This window comes from Zonotrichia leucophrys, chromosome 1A (assembly GCF_028769735.1).
Source record: "Zonotrichia leucophrys gambelii isolate GWCS_2022_RI chromosome 1A, RI_Zleu_2.0, whole genome shotgun sequence".
Classification (NCBI taxonomy): Eukaryota; Metazoa; Chordata; class Aves; order Passeriformes; family Passerellidae; genus Zonotrichia; species Zonotrichia leucophrys.
The window spans coordinates 68,366,642-68,381,041 of record NC_088170.1 but is presented as its reverse complement, the minus strand read 5'-3'; the positions used below and the strand labels follow the sequence as shown (position 1 = coordinate 68,381,041).

General features: G+C 42.9%; 1 protein-coding gene across 3 annotated transcripts in view; it reads right to left on the bottom strand.

Moving 5' to 3' along the window:
* SFMBT2 (Scm like with four mbt domains 2) overlaps nt 1-14,400 on the bottom strand; it is a 116,887-nt gene that overhangs the window by 15,723 nt on the left and 86,764 nt on the right. For all 3 annotated transcript variants that reach the window (XM_064703064.1, XM_064703063.1, XM_064703065.1), the window contains 5 exons: nt 13,664-13,777; nt 12,344-12,386; nt 11,677-11,747; nt 9,868-10,007; nt 5,454-5,563 (listed from right to left, as the gene is read on the bottom strand). In XM_064703064.1, the coding sequence (XP_064559134.1) occupies nt 5,454-5,563; nt 9,868-10,007; nt 11,677-11,747; nt 12,344-12,386; nt 13,664-13,777 (478 nt within the window). The remainder of the gene's footprint in view (nt 1-5,453; nt 5,564-9,867; nt 10,008-11,676; nt 11,748-12,343; nt 12,387-13,663; nt 13,778-14,400) is intronic.

Below are 14,400 nucleotides of genomic sequence, written 5' to 3'. Positions count from 1 at the left end.
TGCCAGGACAATCCTGGATTCATTAACCTGAATGCATGAATGATTTGATGAGCGACCTTTTCACACACCCTTGAAGACCTGGCCAGATGATGTAAAAGGGAAAATGTTCCTTTCAGGTACAGAGCACTGTTATGATCCCAGCTTCCCCATGAAACAGCTGCAGAGGCAGGCTGGCTGAGCAGGGTTTGGCAATACCTGATATACCAAAACCACTAAATGCCACAGGCATTTAAATGCACCTACTTATAAAAGTTTTATATTTCTTTTCAATGTGTTTGAAAAGACTCCTGCACTTATTACTTCTCCAGGAGCCATGAAGTTTAATGACAGCCTGGATTGTTTGGTCAGTGAGTCTGCTCTCAGAGATTTCATTGAGCTGCTTTCACCTGGACCCAAATAACTCTGCTTGGACTAAACCAGTACTTCCAGACAAGCACCAGCCTCGAGGGTCTCCCCACTGGAAGAATCATGGCACAGGGAGCACCTGTACCTACACCTCATTTTATGTCTGGATGCATCTGAATTTAACTCACATTTATTTGTCCTTGTTCTGACTTTCAGCACTAGGATGAAAAGACTGCATCTGGTTTTGTTTCCCTGCAAAAGCACTCTAATCAAATTGCTTCTTGATCTTCTTTCTTATAAGCTAAGAAAGCTGCCTGATGGGTATTATTCAAGGATGGCTGACTTTTTCTAACTGTGTGCTTCCTATTGTGTTTGGCTGCCCAGGAAGGACCCATTGTACTGCAGTGGCTGCTGAAAGGAAAAGATGAAACTAGGAAAATGAACAACTGACTGATTTCATCGTCTGCTTTGAATGCAACACACATTTTAATTAACAGAGAGGATGGCAAAATGGAGATCTCCATGACTGCAGCAATCAGCCTCAATAACCCAAGGTGTTAGCACTGGCCACAGCAATATTTTTTACATCATTTTGGTCTTGGCAGCACCTCTTTCAACTATAAACCAGGTTCTCCTAATATTTTCCATATTCCACACACACACTAAAGATTTTTAACACAGGCACCACCAAATGTAATCTGAGCTGTTTCTAGGACAGCCATGTAGGAGCTCCTTTGTCAGAAAACATTTTCCATTAGCATCTCTCAAAAAGTTACCAACTACTGATGCTCCTATTTATGTTTTTACACCAGGGCTCCTATCTTCTCAATCACTTGCAAGCAGCAAATATCTACATGCATAGCATGGCAGCACTGGAGACTTGGAAAATTGCTATGTCAAGGATAATATTTTTGGTTTTCTTAGAAATCACTGTTCTTTTTTAAAAAAATTATTTTCCAGCTAAAACCAAAGGAATCTTTCTTTCCTCTTCCCCCTTCTCTGCCCTCAGATGCCAAACTCAGAGAAAACCTTAAGGCTGGAACTATTTCCATGAAAAATACACTTGCTGATCCATGAGCAAAAATATTAAATGAACAACACTTTGCAATAGAATTCTTCTGTTGAAGCTCCCTAAAATAGATTAGAGGCTCAGGAGAACATAGGGACTTCTAGAAGCCCCAGTTATGGACTGCTGTGTGATGACACAGAAAGTATTTTGCTGAAAAACTTCAAAAAGCAAGAACATTGAGAACCTCATTTTCAAAAGTCCCATTCTAAGGAGTTCTGACAATTCTTGTGACTAATTTGAGCAACTAAAAAGTCTCAATTTCCTTTTGGGGGACTTAAAACTCCTTTCTATTCTTTGCAAGAAATTTCTATTTTGTCTGTCTACCTTGAAGTTAACGTAAGTAGTTAACTTCCTTCAAAGCTATTTAATCATCCAGTGGCATTTTGTACTCTTGAACACTGGATTCAGAAAGGGCACTGGAATGCTCTGGTTGTAAGGCCTTGTCTCATTAAGTCTCCTGATTAGAGAAATAAAAGGTGTGAATCATTCCACTGATCCTGGCTTGTAAAGCCTTGCTCAAAATGAACACAAATTTCCGCTGTTTCTTCCTCAACCCCAAACCAGTTACCTCATCACATCAGGCACAACTCACCCTTTGCTTCTTGCCTGTCCCCTACTGGTCCTGCATGTTCTCAGAAATGGCTTCCAAGAGGATCTGGCTAATAACCTTTCCAGGAAAATAAATCTGAGAGCTTTGTTACTTGGATCCTCCTTCTTGTCCTTCCTAAGGAGGGGTGTGATAATCGTCTTTTCCAAAAATCAGGATTCTTCCCTCATCCTCATCAGCTTCCAAACACGCCAGCGAGCGGCCTTGCAATGACATTGGCCAGTTCTCCCAGGCAGAGCTGGCTGCATCCCAACTGCTTCCATGCACTTGTGCACATCCAGCTTGCTTCCCGGGTTTTTAGATTCTTTTCCACCTACTGCGGGTAACACTTCACTCCCTCAAACAGGATCAGGGCTCTGGGAAGCCTGCGAGCAAACCCTCACTAGCAAAGGCTGAGGCAAAGAAGATTTCAAACACCTCACCTATCACAAGTTGAAGGCAGTCTTCTAAAGCAGCTGCAGTGAAAAGGCTTTCTTTGAAATGCTGCCTCATAAATAAGCAATGATGTCTGGCATAGGGGTAAATATTCCTGGAGTTCAGCTACTGGATTTGAGCACCTCTCAGGATTTCATTTAATGAAGGAGTCAAGGAATACTCATCTTTATTATTTTGATCAACTGGGCTTCATACAAGACCCAGGAGACAACTTTGTGCACACACTGCTTTTGTTTATGTCCAAAGCCTTGCAAAATTGGGTAAATCCAAACAGCCCCATTATCAGCGCTTAGAAATGAAACCCCTTGAAAAGCATGAAGTCCCTTAAGCATTTTATGTAAAACTGGGAAGGCAAATCAAGATGTAGGCACTGCACTTAAGAGCATCAAAACTATAAGGGTTGAATGCCAAGAGCTTCAACTGGCCCTCATGGGAACCCAGGAGGATCAAGGCTGACATTTCTAACTCATCATCACCAATAAATCAGGTTTGACTCTTCTCACACAGAGCCAGCAGTGCTGATGGGAAGCAGCTGCCATCACACCCTGCAAACATATCTCTCTGGACAATCTAAATTGTTTTATCTTCTTTGCAAGGTGGGCGTAATTGATTCCACAGTGGTCACTCATGGCAGCAGAGAGAACTAAACACAGGCTGCCCCAGGACTGAGATAATGCATTCCTGGCAGTGCAAAACCTGGCTTTTGGAATGGTGGGAAAGGCAGCTTTCTCTTCACCTCTCCCTTTGCTCCACCCTGCTGCAGGCACTGCAGACAAACAGCACTGCCAAGATCCAAGGAGGTGCCAGCCCACATCAGAAAGAAGGTGACACAATGTGTCCCCATCACAGCTGGCTCTGGAGCTGCCACCCTTAGCAACAGGCACCATCCAGAGCCCATGGAGCTGGAAGTTGCTCATTGAAGGCCTCTGTTGCTCATTAGAGGTCTGTGTTTAAGATTCTGGAGCACTGTCACAGCTGGTGGAAGGTGTCATGGGCTGTTTGAATGTTCCACAGTATCTGGTTTCCTAACTGCATTTTCTTTCTTGCTCCTGAACAACCTAATGCAATTAAAACTTCAGAATGGAGCAACTCAAACAAACTAAAAAGGAAAATAAGAAGGAAGTCCTAGGGTAGCCAAACAGTCTTGGGGCATGTCAATACTCTGCTATCCACTCTTAGAAGCACTCAAACTACCCACAGAGTGGTGCAAGCTGGCACCAGCACCAAGCACTGCTCTGTGAAGAGATCAGCCACAGAAGCCAGAGAGCTGCAGGAACCAGGCACTGTCCAGCCCCACGAGCTTTGTCTCCTCAGGAGCCAGAGGGCAATGCCACACTGGAGGAGAATCCTCAGAAAGCACTTCAAAACTTTCTGTCCTGGCTCTGAGCCTGTAATGGTCCCTTCTGTGGCTTAATAAAGTTGAAAGACGCTGCCTGACTCCCTGGAGAGTGAGGTGGATGCCTGCTGGGGCAGCCAGCACACCGGAACACAAATATGGACTGTGACTAAAATACTACCATGGATGGTCAGTTAAACATTTCCCAGGCTGTCTCCCATTAGAAATATGGATTGCAGCAGCCTTAAGAAATAGGTATTTCTGCTTTTGCACCAGGCAGATCCCCACACTCAAATGGGAAACTCCAACAAAATCCTATTCAAAATACTGCTAATAGGAAAAGTGCCTGTAAGCTCAGTTCTTTGTAGAAGAGGATATTAAGTAATAAAGGGCATTACAACTTGATTTCACAACTGCTAAGTAACTGCAGGAGTGAATTACCTGGTATTTGTAGCACAAGATGTGAGATCCTGGAATCAATGAAAACCAGGTCATGGACAAAGACCTGTTTTAAATGAAAATCTGCATGCACAAAGTTGACTTTTAGATTTCCATCCACAACAAACACAAAAGCCTGATACTCCACATGGGTGAAAGCAGCAAATTAAAAATAGGATGTTTTTAGTAGATTTTCATTTCAGTCTGCAATCCTCCTTATAGGAATGCAGTTTAAGTGTACAGAGTAAAAGTTTCTCAACTCCCTCCCTCAACCAGAGAACACATGAACTCTCTGTAATATCTGCATGGGCAAAGAGCAAACACAGTAGCCATCAATAGTGCTGTGTTTGGCAGCTATTCATATCAAATAACCAAGAGAAAATTGCTTTTCTTTGAAAAGGAGTCACAGAGTTCAGTACAAAGGGTGAGATTCACTGCATTTAACTACAGTACTTAAAAAGTCAAGGTGACCATTAGTCAACAAAGAAAGCTTTCTTCAAAGAAATATTTATTGAGATCCATCTTCAAGTGGGAAGAATTATTCTTCAGAAGGACTCTGGAGAGAGCTTAGGTAAGACTCCCTTCTTTCAGAGAGACAACAATTGTTCGAACACATCCAAAGTATAGTGCCCATTACATAAAGAAGACATAAACAGGTAGATTTTAATGCTGGAAGGAGGAATTCAGTATTCTTTTGTGCTGTTTAGAAGAGAATTGAAGAATATATTCTAGAAAGGCATCAAATCTTGACCTGAATCTCTGATCTGTTACTACTTTGCCCTAATCACACTCCTGTTAAAAAAATGTGTCCCTGCTAATCTGTTTGAACTTTTTTTGGTGCCACTCATTCTCACCAGTTTTTCCCGCATTACCCTGACAGGCTCTAATTTAAAAGCAGCCATAGTCCTCCATCTAGGAAGCCAGGAATTTAGTTCATTCAGTAATAGCCAAGCTTATAAGAACAGCTTATCATAAAACTCAGGACTTGACTTCATCAAAAACTGGATGGCTGCTTGGAGAAAAACAACAGAAATGAACTGTTCAGGTGAATATTTCATTTCTGAAGTTGCTACGAATGAGTCAAATAATTCAATGGAGCAAAACGATAATTAGAAAAGTAAAACTCTCACAATAGAAAAAAACCCTTTTCTTACATTTTTTTTTCCCAAGTCAGTTTCCTTTCTGAAACCTCCCAAATAAAAGAACACAGGTTGAAGACTTACTTTGCTTTAAGTGTTTCCTCCTGGAAATTCCACTGAGGGTCTTCCACAAGCTGCAGTTCTCGTAAAACACTCCCTGGCTTGTAAGCTGCATTGATCACCATGCTGAGAACCTATGGGGAGATAAAACCAACAACAATGATGCCTTTAAAAGCAGTCCTTGACTACACAGGTGCTGCACAGGCAGGAGCAGCTTGTTTCTGTCCTGGTTGCACAGGTTAAGTGCTGGATGCAAGCAGGAGGGGTCCCAGAATGGATCATAATATATATACTATACATATTTTGCCATCATTGTTGCCATATTATAGATAACACCTGAGTTTGAAAAGGTAACTGCATTAAATGCTGCTGTTTAACCCTAAAAGTCTGCTAAGCAGTGATTTTGTCTTCGTGGAAAAACACTCTCACCCAAACCAGATTCCACAGACTGCACCCATCATGGACCAGTTTAATAAAAAAATGAAAGCAGAAATAGTTCTGAAGGCACAACCAGATACAGGTCATGTGCACCACCACAAAGTGAACACTGAAGGGGAAATTCACACATTTGAGGTCAGCAATGTGCTTAAGAGGCTGAGAGTTGTGTGCCTTGACTGTATTAACAGAATAGCAATGAAGTCTCCATAAAAAGAGTTTGCAGGAGGTGTGCCTGGAGCCCAGTGTGTGTCCACTCTGTACAAGAGAGCACATGTGCCAATCCTTTTAATCCAAAGTCACTGAGAATAAAAATGATTCTTGCTATTGGCTCAGGAAATGCAAGCTTTAATAGCCTGCACTTGGCATAGGGAGATAAACACAAGGAAAACAAATCTCTTAACAGCACCAGACTGTGTGTTTGAACACTCTGCATTGTATGCACATGAGTGATCCCACAGTGAATCTGGATTGGTTTTCATCTAATTTAGCTCCTTACCTAACGCCTGTTCTTAATTCCTTGGGGGCCTGCAAATGATTTCAGTATGATGAACATGAAGTTTATCCAACAACCATGAACAGAGTTCATCAGAAATGAAAAAATAACTAGGTCATACTGCAGTGACCAATGTGTTTATGTTTGTTTGGTTGGTTTTTTCTGGGTTGGGTTTTTTCCCCCTCTAAATCCAGCAACCTGAGGATTTGCTAGCATTTTGAAAACCCTACAGGATTAATCATTTTCAGGCAAGGGCTTCACTTAATGCTGCAGAGCACTCTGTAAAATGGCACTGGCTGGAGTTGCTTGGATAGGTTATTTACTAGAAGCAAAATTTAATTTATCATTGGGCCCTTGGAAACATAACTCAAACCAGTCTTCAAAAAAGTCCAATTAGAGACACCAAACACTGACAGAAGGTAGATTTAGACTGGAAATGAGGAAAAGATTCTTTCCTGAGGGTGGGAGGCCCTGGCACAGGGTGCCCAGAGAAGCTGTGGCTGCCCCTGGATCCCTGGAAGTGCCCAAAGCCAGGCTGGATGGGGCTTGGAGCAACCTGGGAGAGTGCAACATGTCCCTGCCTATGACAGGGGGTGGCACTGGCTGATTTTATGGTCCCATACAACCCAAACCATTTTAAAATGCTATGAAATGACAGTTTCTGAGTGAGCCCTTTCAGCTGCTCATCCACAACTTCTCTTGCTGGTCTCTCCCCACACAAACTGAGGGGCACTGGCCTGTGACACCTGGTATCAGGAAGCCAGACAGAAGTGGGTTTTCAAAACATCAAGTGTCTGGGGAGCTGCCACACTCCTTCACAGCTCATCAGGTGCCTTGATCAGCAAATCCAGGGAGTTTTAACCCCTGTGCAGGTGCTTGTTTGGAAAGCTCTCCTTGAGCACACCTCTACACCCACCCTGGGTGGTGCAGACATATGGGGCAGAAAGCATCTTGCTGACCAATTTCCACCCGTGAAATGGTGCTTGTATGAGTTGTCAGAATAGCTGGGAAATGAGCAAGAAAAGAAAAGAAAACCCAAGCCTGCAATACCAGTGTGGCCCTGTCTGGGCGTTCTCCCAGACACCTAATCAACTCCAGCCCTGCACAGGCACCCACAGTGCCAGGACTTTTCTCAAAGCTGGCTTGTCACCAGCAGGACTCTGTAAACTTCTACACTCAGTTCAAAAAAATGAGTGTTTTGTAAGAACAATTATTTCCTTTACAGGGAAGGGGGAAAAAAATTAAAACCTCTGGTTTTAAAATTTAAAACCTCTGGGTTTTACTCTTCTTGTATCTAAAGTGAGTCACTGGGTATGGCATCTTACTCTACAGCAAAGGTCCATCATCACAGTAACAGTGGCACCTTCTAGCAACAGCATCACTACATATTGCACTCTATTAAATGCAAACAAACAGAATTTTGGAAAAAAAATTTAACTGTGATTTAAACAAAACCAGTGAAGAAACCTAGACCAGTTTCCAACATTCTCTGGAGATGGAAAATTACATCAACCATCTCAGACATGTCAAATTTCCTTTGGCTGGAGCGTGACCAGTCACAGATTTTGGTGGTTTAATTTCAGCCCTCTGCATCAGGATTGGTTTGGGTGCCTTGGAGCACAGGGGGGATTAGGCAAGCTCAGCCTTTGCTGTTATCCATCAGTGAGGTTTTATTTTGATGCTGCTGACCTTTGGATTTCCAGAGCTGAGTGAGTTGGAGTCACACCAGTGAACATGATCAGGCAGCACCATCACAAGCCTTTGCCCCACCTCACAAGCACCTGATGATGCTCATAAAGTTCTCCATGTCATGTATTTTCATGTGCACAGGGCTCTTTTTTGAGTATATCTGGTGTGCCTGATGCCACTGGGCAGTTCAGCACTTTTGTTCCCATCACAGCTCTTGGTGGTCACACATTTCCCATCTCCATCCCCCTCAAAACAGTCTCAAGTTTTGAGATGGATGAAGCTTTCTTAGGAAAACTCCTAACTTCCTTCCTAACTTTCACTGTCAAGGTACAGCTAAAATATGATCACAACTCTTTTCTCCTATTCAAGACCTCAATGATCAGCATTCTCATGACGAAAAACTCATTTTCCTTCCTCTATCTGAGATATAATCCCACACTCTCACCTAACAAGGGATACTAAATCCCAGGGTGGCCTCAAAGCAGGGCAGTAAACTTAGTTTTTTTAACTTGGAATACTGATGTGTCAGAGAGAGGAGAGCAGAAGAGTTATCTGGGATTCTTTCACTAGATGATCAAGGATCTAAAGGGCATCTTTTGTTATGGTCAATTTTTTTTTAAATAGAGAAAGAGCAAAGTGTCTTAAAAATAGCAAAAGCAGTAAGCAATGAAGCCAATTAATCTTTACAGCATATTTCTCTAAAATATGGGGGGTTATAGATCATCTGGAGTCTTAAGAAGACACCTTGTTTTATTTTACAATGCTGCTGAGGAGTTCTTGGCACATATGAAGAACTGTTTAGGCTTCTTAGATATTCTGACCCCAGTACTAAAACTAAAGCTGACAATGTATTTATTTTAATTTAGCTTCAAGTCAGCCTTTATTACATAGAACTACCTTACAGTCACCACTTTTCAGCCCAGGTGCAATGGCTGGATGGCAGTAACTGATGTCCCCATTGTATTTGGCTCCAGGTTTCAACTTGTTTTCCAAGAAAATACTTCAGGAATGAGACAAACTTTGCAGCTGATGTCAAACAACAGGCACTGCCACCTCACTTGCCTCTTCCAGTGAAAGAAACCACAATAAACCAGTGGTCCCAGTACAAAACTTGTGGTGGCACTGGAAATAATGAACAGCTAGGCTGTAAAAATAAGTTTGGTATAAACTACACAAGAGTTACTTGTAACTCACCTAAAACTTTGGGACTCAAGGGTACACAAATATAATGATGGTGGGGTGGAAATGGCTGAGGAGCATCAGAAACTTCAATTGTGCTGCAATTTTTCACCTCCATCCTGCCCAGGGCTCTCTGTGCTGCTGGCACCTCCCTCATCTCAGCAACAGCTACCAGGAATCAGGTACAGCAACACCCTGAATATTTTCTTTTCACCCTTTCCAGAATTTGGAACTGGTTCCCACGGTCAGAATGAGCTTGAGTTTATGGCCATAATAAGCTTGAATATTTTCTGCAAAGTAACCAATGCTGGGCCACTGCCACTGTCCTGCTCCTTGGGAAATTGTTTATATCTCCAAAACAAGATGCCCACATCTCCATGACACTGCTGTTTGCTCCTGTGTTGATGGCAACCCACAGTGAAGTTGCTTCCAACCAAAAGAACTCCCCATGCTTGAAAAATATCAGCTCTCCCATCAAAACCCACAATGCAAAACCTGCCCCTTCTTCCTGGCTTGCAGTTTTGCCTCATGGTAACCACTCCAGGACAATTTTAGGTGCACTGTTTGTTAATTCTGGGTCTGGCAAGCCATGACCCATAGTTTCCTTTGAAATCCCCCCAAAAGAGAGCAGGGCCATACCTCCTTGAGGACCAGCACACACTTGCCAGGCCCCACAGACTGAGGTAGCTCTGCAATCCTGCCTTTGTTTAAGTATGGACCTGAGAAGCAGCGGTGGTTGATGTAGAGCTGGGGGCAGCAGTACCTCCCATTGATGGTGCCTGCAAGGAGAAAGCAGCAGTGAGGTGCCTGCAGCACTCTTATACCAAAAATCAAGGGCATTTCTGTATTATTATCATTGCTTTAATTGAAGGGATGGGACTACAGTTGGGTTAAAAACAATTTATTGTTTAAATAAATATCAATCTTAGAGGCTGTGATATTTAAGAGAATAAGTAGTCAGCTGTAGCTCAAAATGGTCTCAAGTTTTTCATTACAAGATAATATATAACTTTCTAATCTAATGGATAGTTGCCACAAACTTTATTTTGTTTTTCTAACTTATCACCTTTACTTACTTCTACTGTAATGTGTATACACTTTCATCTAATGGGTTACAATCACATGTACACACACATGCTTTTATTATAACTTCTAAACTCTTAGCTTATTGTATACAATTACACCCTGACATTATAAACCCTTCATCAGTACAGTTTCTCATTTAAGGCATATTCTTACTTATAACTACAGAACACAAGTTTATGATTTTTCTGTTTAATGTCTGTGTACTTTATTTTTACATCAATTCAAGCTTCTTCCAAGGCTGCAAATTAAACCATCCTGTGCCTGTGGATGTTTCTATTTTTCTATTTTCCACACTTCTTCCTCCTGGATGTGGGAAGAAGGGGAGGAGCAAAAAGGAGGAACAAAATTCTGCCCTGGGATACAGGGTTGGGAAGCCTCTGCTATTCAAATCCATCCAGCATGGGAAAATGAAGTGTTTTTGATAGTGACTGATTTGGCTGCTGAAAGGAGGACTGGGAAAGGAGTTAATCCACGACATGAGCCAGGGCTCTCCCAGAACTCACAATGCAGGGGGACACAAGCACCTCACTGCAACCTGCCAGGAGGGGATGCATGAGCTGAGCCTCACAGACAGGGGGTCAGCTCAGGGAGAACATTCTCTCAGTGAAGAAAGAGCTTTAGAAACCCCTCTTCAGCTCCTGTCCAACCCCACAAGTCCTGCAGTGCCATTCCCTGACCCAGCATGGGTCTACAGAGCAGTTTTCCTTGGCTGGGCTAATTAGTCTGGGCTCCTTTATAGACCATGGAGAGAAATGGGAATTTCTAGATGTGGTTCACAGGCCTTCCAAGTGGTTATCCACTTTTTTTGGTTGTCATACCCAAAAGGACCCTGACTCTCCCCATTTGACTGTAATGGGGTGTTGGCTGCAATGCCAACATGTGTCCACAGCCTGCTGAAATAAAGTGAGTTAAATCCTGTCCCTGCTGCTGGGTTCACACCATTAACTGGATGAATATTGCACTCAGAGCCTCCTGCCACTGCTAAAGGGGAGAGGAATTTCCCTTTAGCTGAAGCAGCAGCCACACCACACAGTCCTGACATAACAGAGGGGACCCATCAGGTCCTGCTGTACCAAATTTCATCAGTTTCAATTAACAACCTGCACCCATCTCCACCAGAGAGAGTCATCAGCCTTGTCTTGATATCAACATCTGAAATGGGCAAGCTCCAGGGGAAATCTGATAGCCCCAGCAGGACATGTGGAGAACCAGACCCTCACCTGCTGTGCATCAGGAGGGTTCACTCCACCTTACACCCCCTGAGGATGTGGTTCCATCTCCCCACCCCTACTGGAACTCACTGCCTTTCTGGGGTCCTCCCCTTCCACACAGGACATGGGTCTTTGCAATAAGGATCCTTACCTGTTGTGTCTAGCTGAGGAACTGGGCAGAGGTCATGAGGTATTTTCTCAACAGGCACTGTGGATGGTAACCTGTTAAAAGAGGAATTGGGTGTATTTAATAGAGTATTTGTTGTATTTAATAGCATCAGAAAGGGCCAGAAGCAGTCCCCAGGCTGAATCAAAAGCTACACCAGCAGCAGCCTGGGATGGGGAACAGAGACACCTCCAACACAATTCCACTTCCCCATGGCTGATCACAGACCAGGGTATTGCAGATGAAGGAGCCAGATCCACTCCTTCTCTGAAAATATACTCTGATGTGTCAGCTTTAGACCTCCAGGCTCCAAATATCTCCCTTAAACCCCTTAAATTCAAGTTTCTACAAACTGCAAGAGCTAGACAGGGAAATGCCCTCTTGGTATATGTCCATCTTCCCTAAGCATCCCTTGCTGGCCATCAGACAGGGGCTGTACAGCCCCAGCCAATAAAAAATTGCTGTTACAGAGACTTTCTAATATGCTAACAAATATTTCAGCCTTAAAAGAATCCTCTTGCTGGCTGTGCTGCAGTATCTGAGCAGTAGTTACTGAGCTACACAGCTGCTGTGTATTATCCCCCCTGGAAGACCTGATGCATTCCTGTGAAAACACCACCTTAAATAACAAAAAAAACCCAAAACAACTTACTGTTTTTCTGGCTGCACAACTGCAATTCTCCTCTTCCTTCGCACTGCAAAAATGAAGCAAGAAAGAAAAAAATAATTTTGTCCCCTTCTGTCCTGTTAAGTACACCCAGAATGCATAAAAAGCTGTGTAAATGCACTGACTATAAAATGACTTTGAACACAATGAAATGGTACTTAATTACTATCACCATCTTTTCTTGGTATTTTTTAAGTAAGTCACTACATCATTAAAACCTACTTTAAGGATGTAATAATACATTTAATCTTTCCTCTGGAATGCTAATATTGTGTTTTATGGGATCAGCATAAAAGAAAAAAAATTAAAATAAAAACACAAATATTTTTCCATACAGAAACACATATGGATAAGATTACATTTTACAAGCATGATTACCTCCAGCATAATTTATCCCCAGCAATAACTTGTGATAAGGCTGCATAATGTTGCCATAGCAGTATTCTCCTAAATTAGGCTCTGGCTGCCTGATTTTTAACTTAAGCATATTTAACTCTTTGAAAGGGACAATACATTTTAAAATTTGCCTTTCAGATGTTAATTAATATAAACAATGAGGCCAATTTTTCACCTAGTGGCTTGAGATTGGATATGTTGGAACAGGAGAACAACACCAAGCCACTGAGTTCTCATGAACTGCCCTCAAATGCAAATAGAAAGGAAAGAAATTTGTCTTAATATGCACTGGAGGCAGGACAAAACACTGTGAGCTTAATTGTGCTGTGGGGGAATTTAAACTGCACAGGAAAATCTCTGAGCTGGCAAGGGCAGTGAAATAAGGGACAGATACCCTGGGAAAGGGCAGAAATTCCATCACAGAATGGCAGCAATTATTTCTCTATTTAAATGAAGCAGATCCTGTTTTGGAAAGGGGCATCTGGATGGCCTCTGTATATCCATTCTACCTGACATTTTATGGTTTTGGTTTTTTTCAATTTGAGGTCTTTGTCCCCAGTGCACTCAGCTGCCTGAGTGAACCTGGCTCAGCACAACAAAACCTGGCTTCCCTCTGACAACCCCACTGACCAACAACCCCCTCTGCAATCCCAAACCACGGAACAGCCTTCCCCAGCACAGACAACCCCATTTTTGGAGGGGCTGATCACAGAGAAAAATACAAACTGTATAATTCCAGTCTGGTCACTAATTAGATTTATTATGATTTATTGCAGTACACTTGATTGTGTACTGTAAATAGCCTGGTTATTGGTCTGCTGGGTAGGTTGATAGTGTCAAAAATGGGATTAGAGACCTTAGGAAAAATCCCTGATATCATCTGCACTGCTCAGGTCTCCATGTACTTACAAACAGCTTTGTGTGGTGGGGTGAGGTTATAAGCATTTGCTTCACACCAGCCAACAGGGAAAATGTCCATGGACTCCACATCAACAATGTACTCTGGAGAGGGCATCTGTGAACCTACAAACACAAATTTATAATGGGATTTAGGCATGGGAACACCAAGCTCAGAGCCATCCAAGCATCCATCACAAGCCTGGGATGTGATGGAACATGTAAAAATAAATCTGCTTCCCTGCACCCAAATCAGGCATCATTTCATCTTCAGCTCTGCACAGACAGCAAGGATGGGTCTGCTGCTTTTACAGTGCAATGTGGTTCAGAGGAAAACCCCATTAAGAGCACTTTGAGGGTGTGCAGTGAAGCAGCCAAAAGTCAGGGAGGTTAAACACATGTAACTTCCCTCAACAAGACAGCCTGGCTGACCCCTGGATATTTTGTGATGTTGCATATCTGAGTTAGAAGGATGCGTTGAATGCTTGCTCTTAATGGCAGGAGAGTGCATCCAGGCTTTCCCAGGCTGGTAGCTAATGTGAGAGAGAGGCTTTGATGTTCCAGTGCTTCCCTGAAGCTTTTTTGTGCAGCTCTGCCCTTGAGTCCCATTTTCTAAGGGTGAGAGGTGGCCACTCCTCTGTCCAGAAGTGCCATGAATTCTCCTAGGGTTCCTCACATGAAACAAGAGCTGGTCACCCAACAGGAGAGAAGCAGTATGAAAATCCCAAGTGGGACAGATGCTCCAAGGT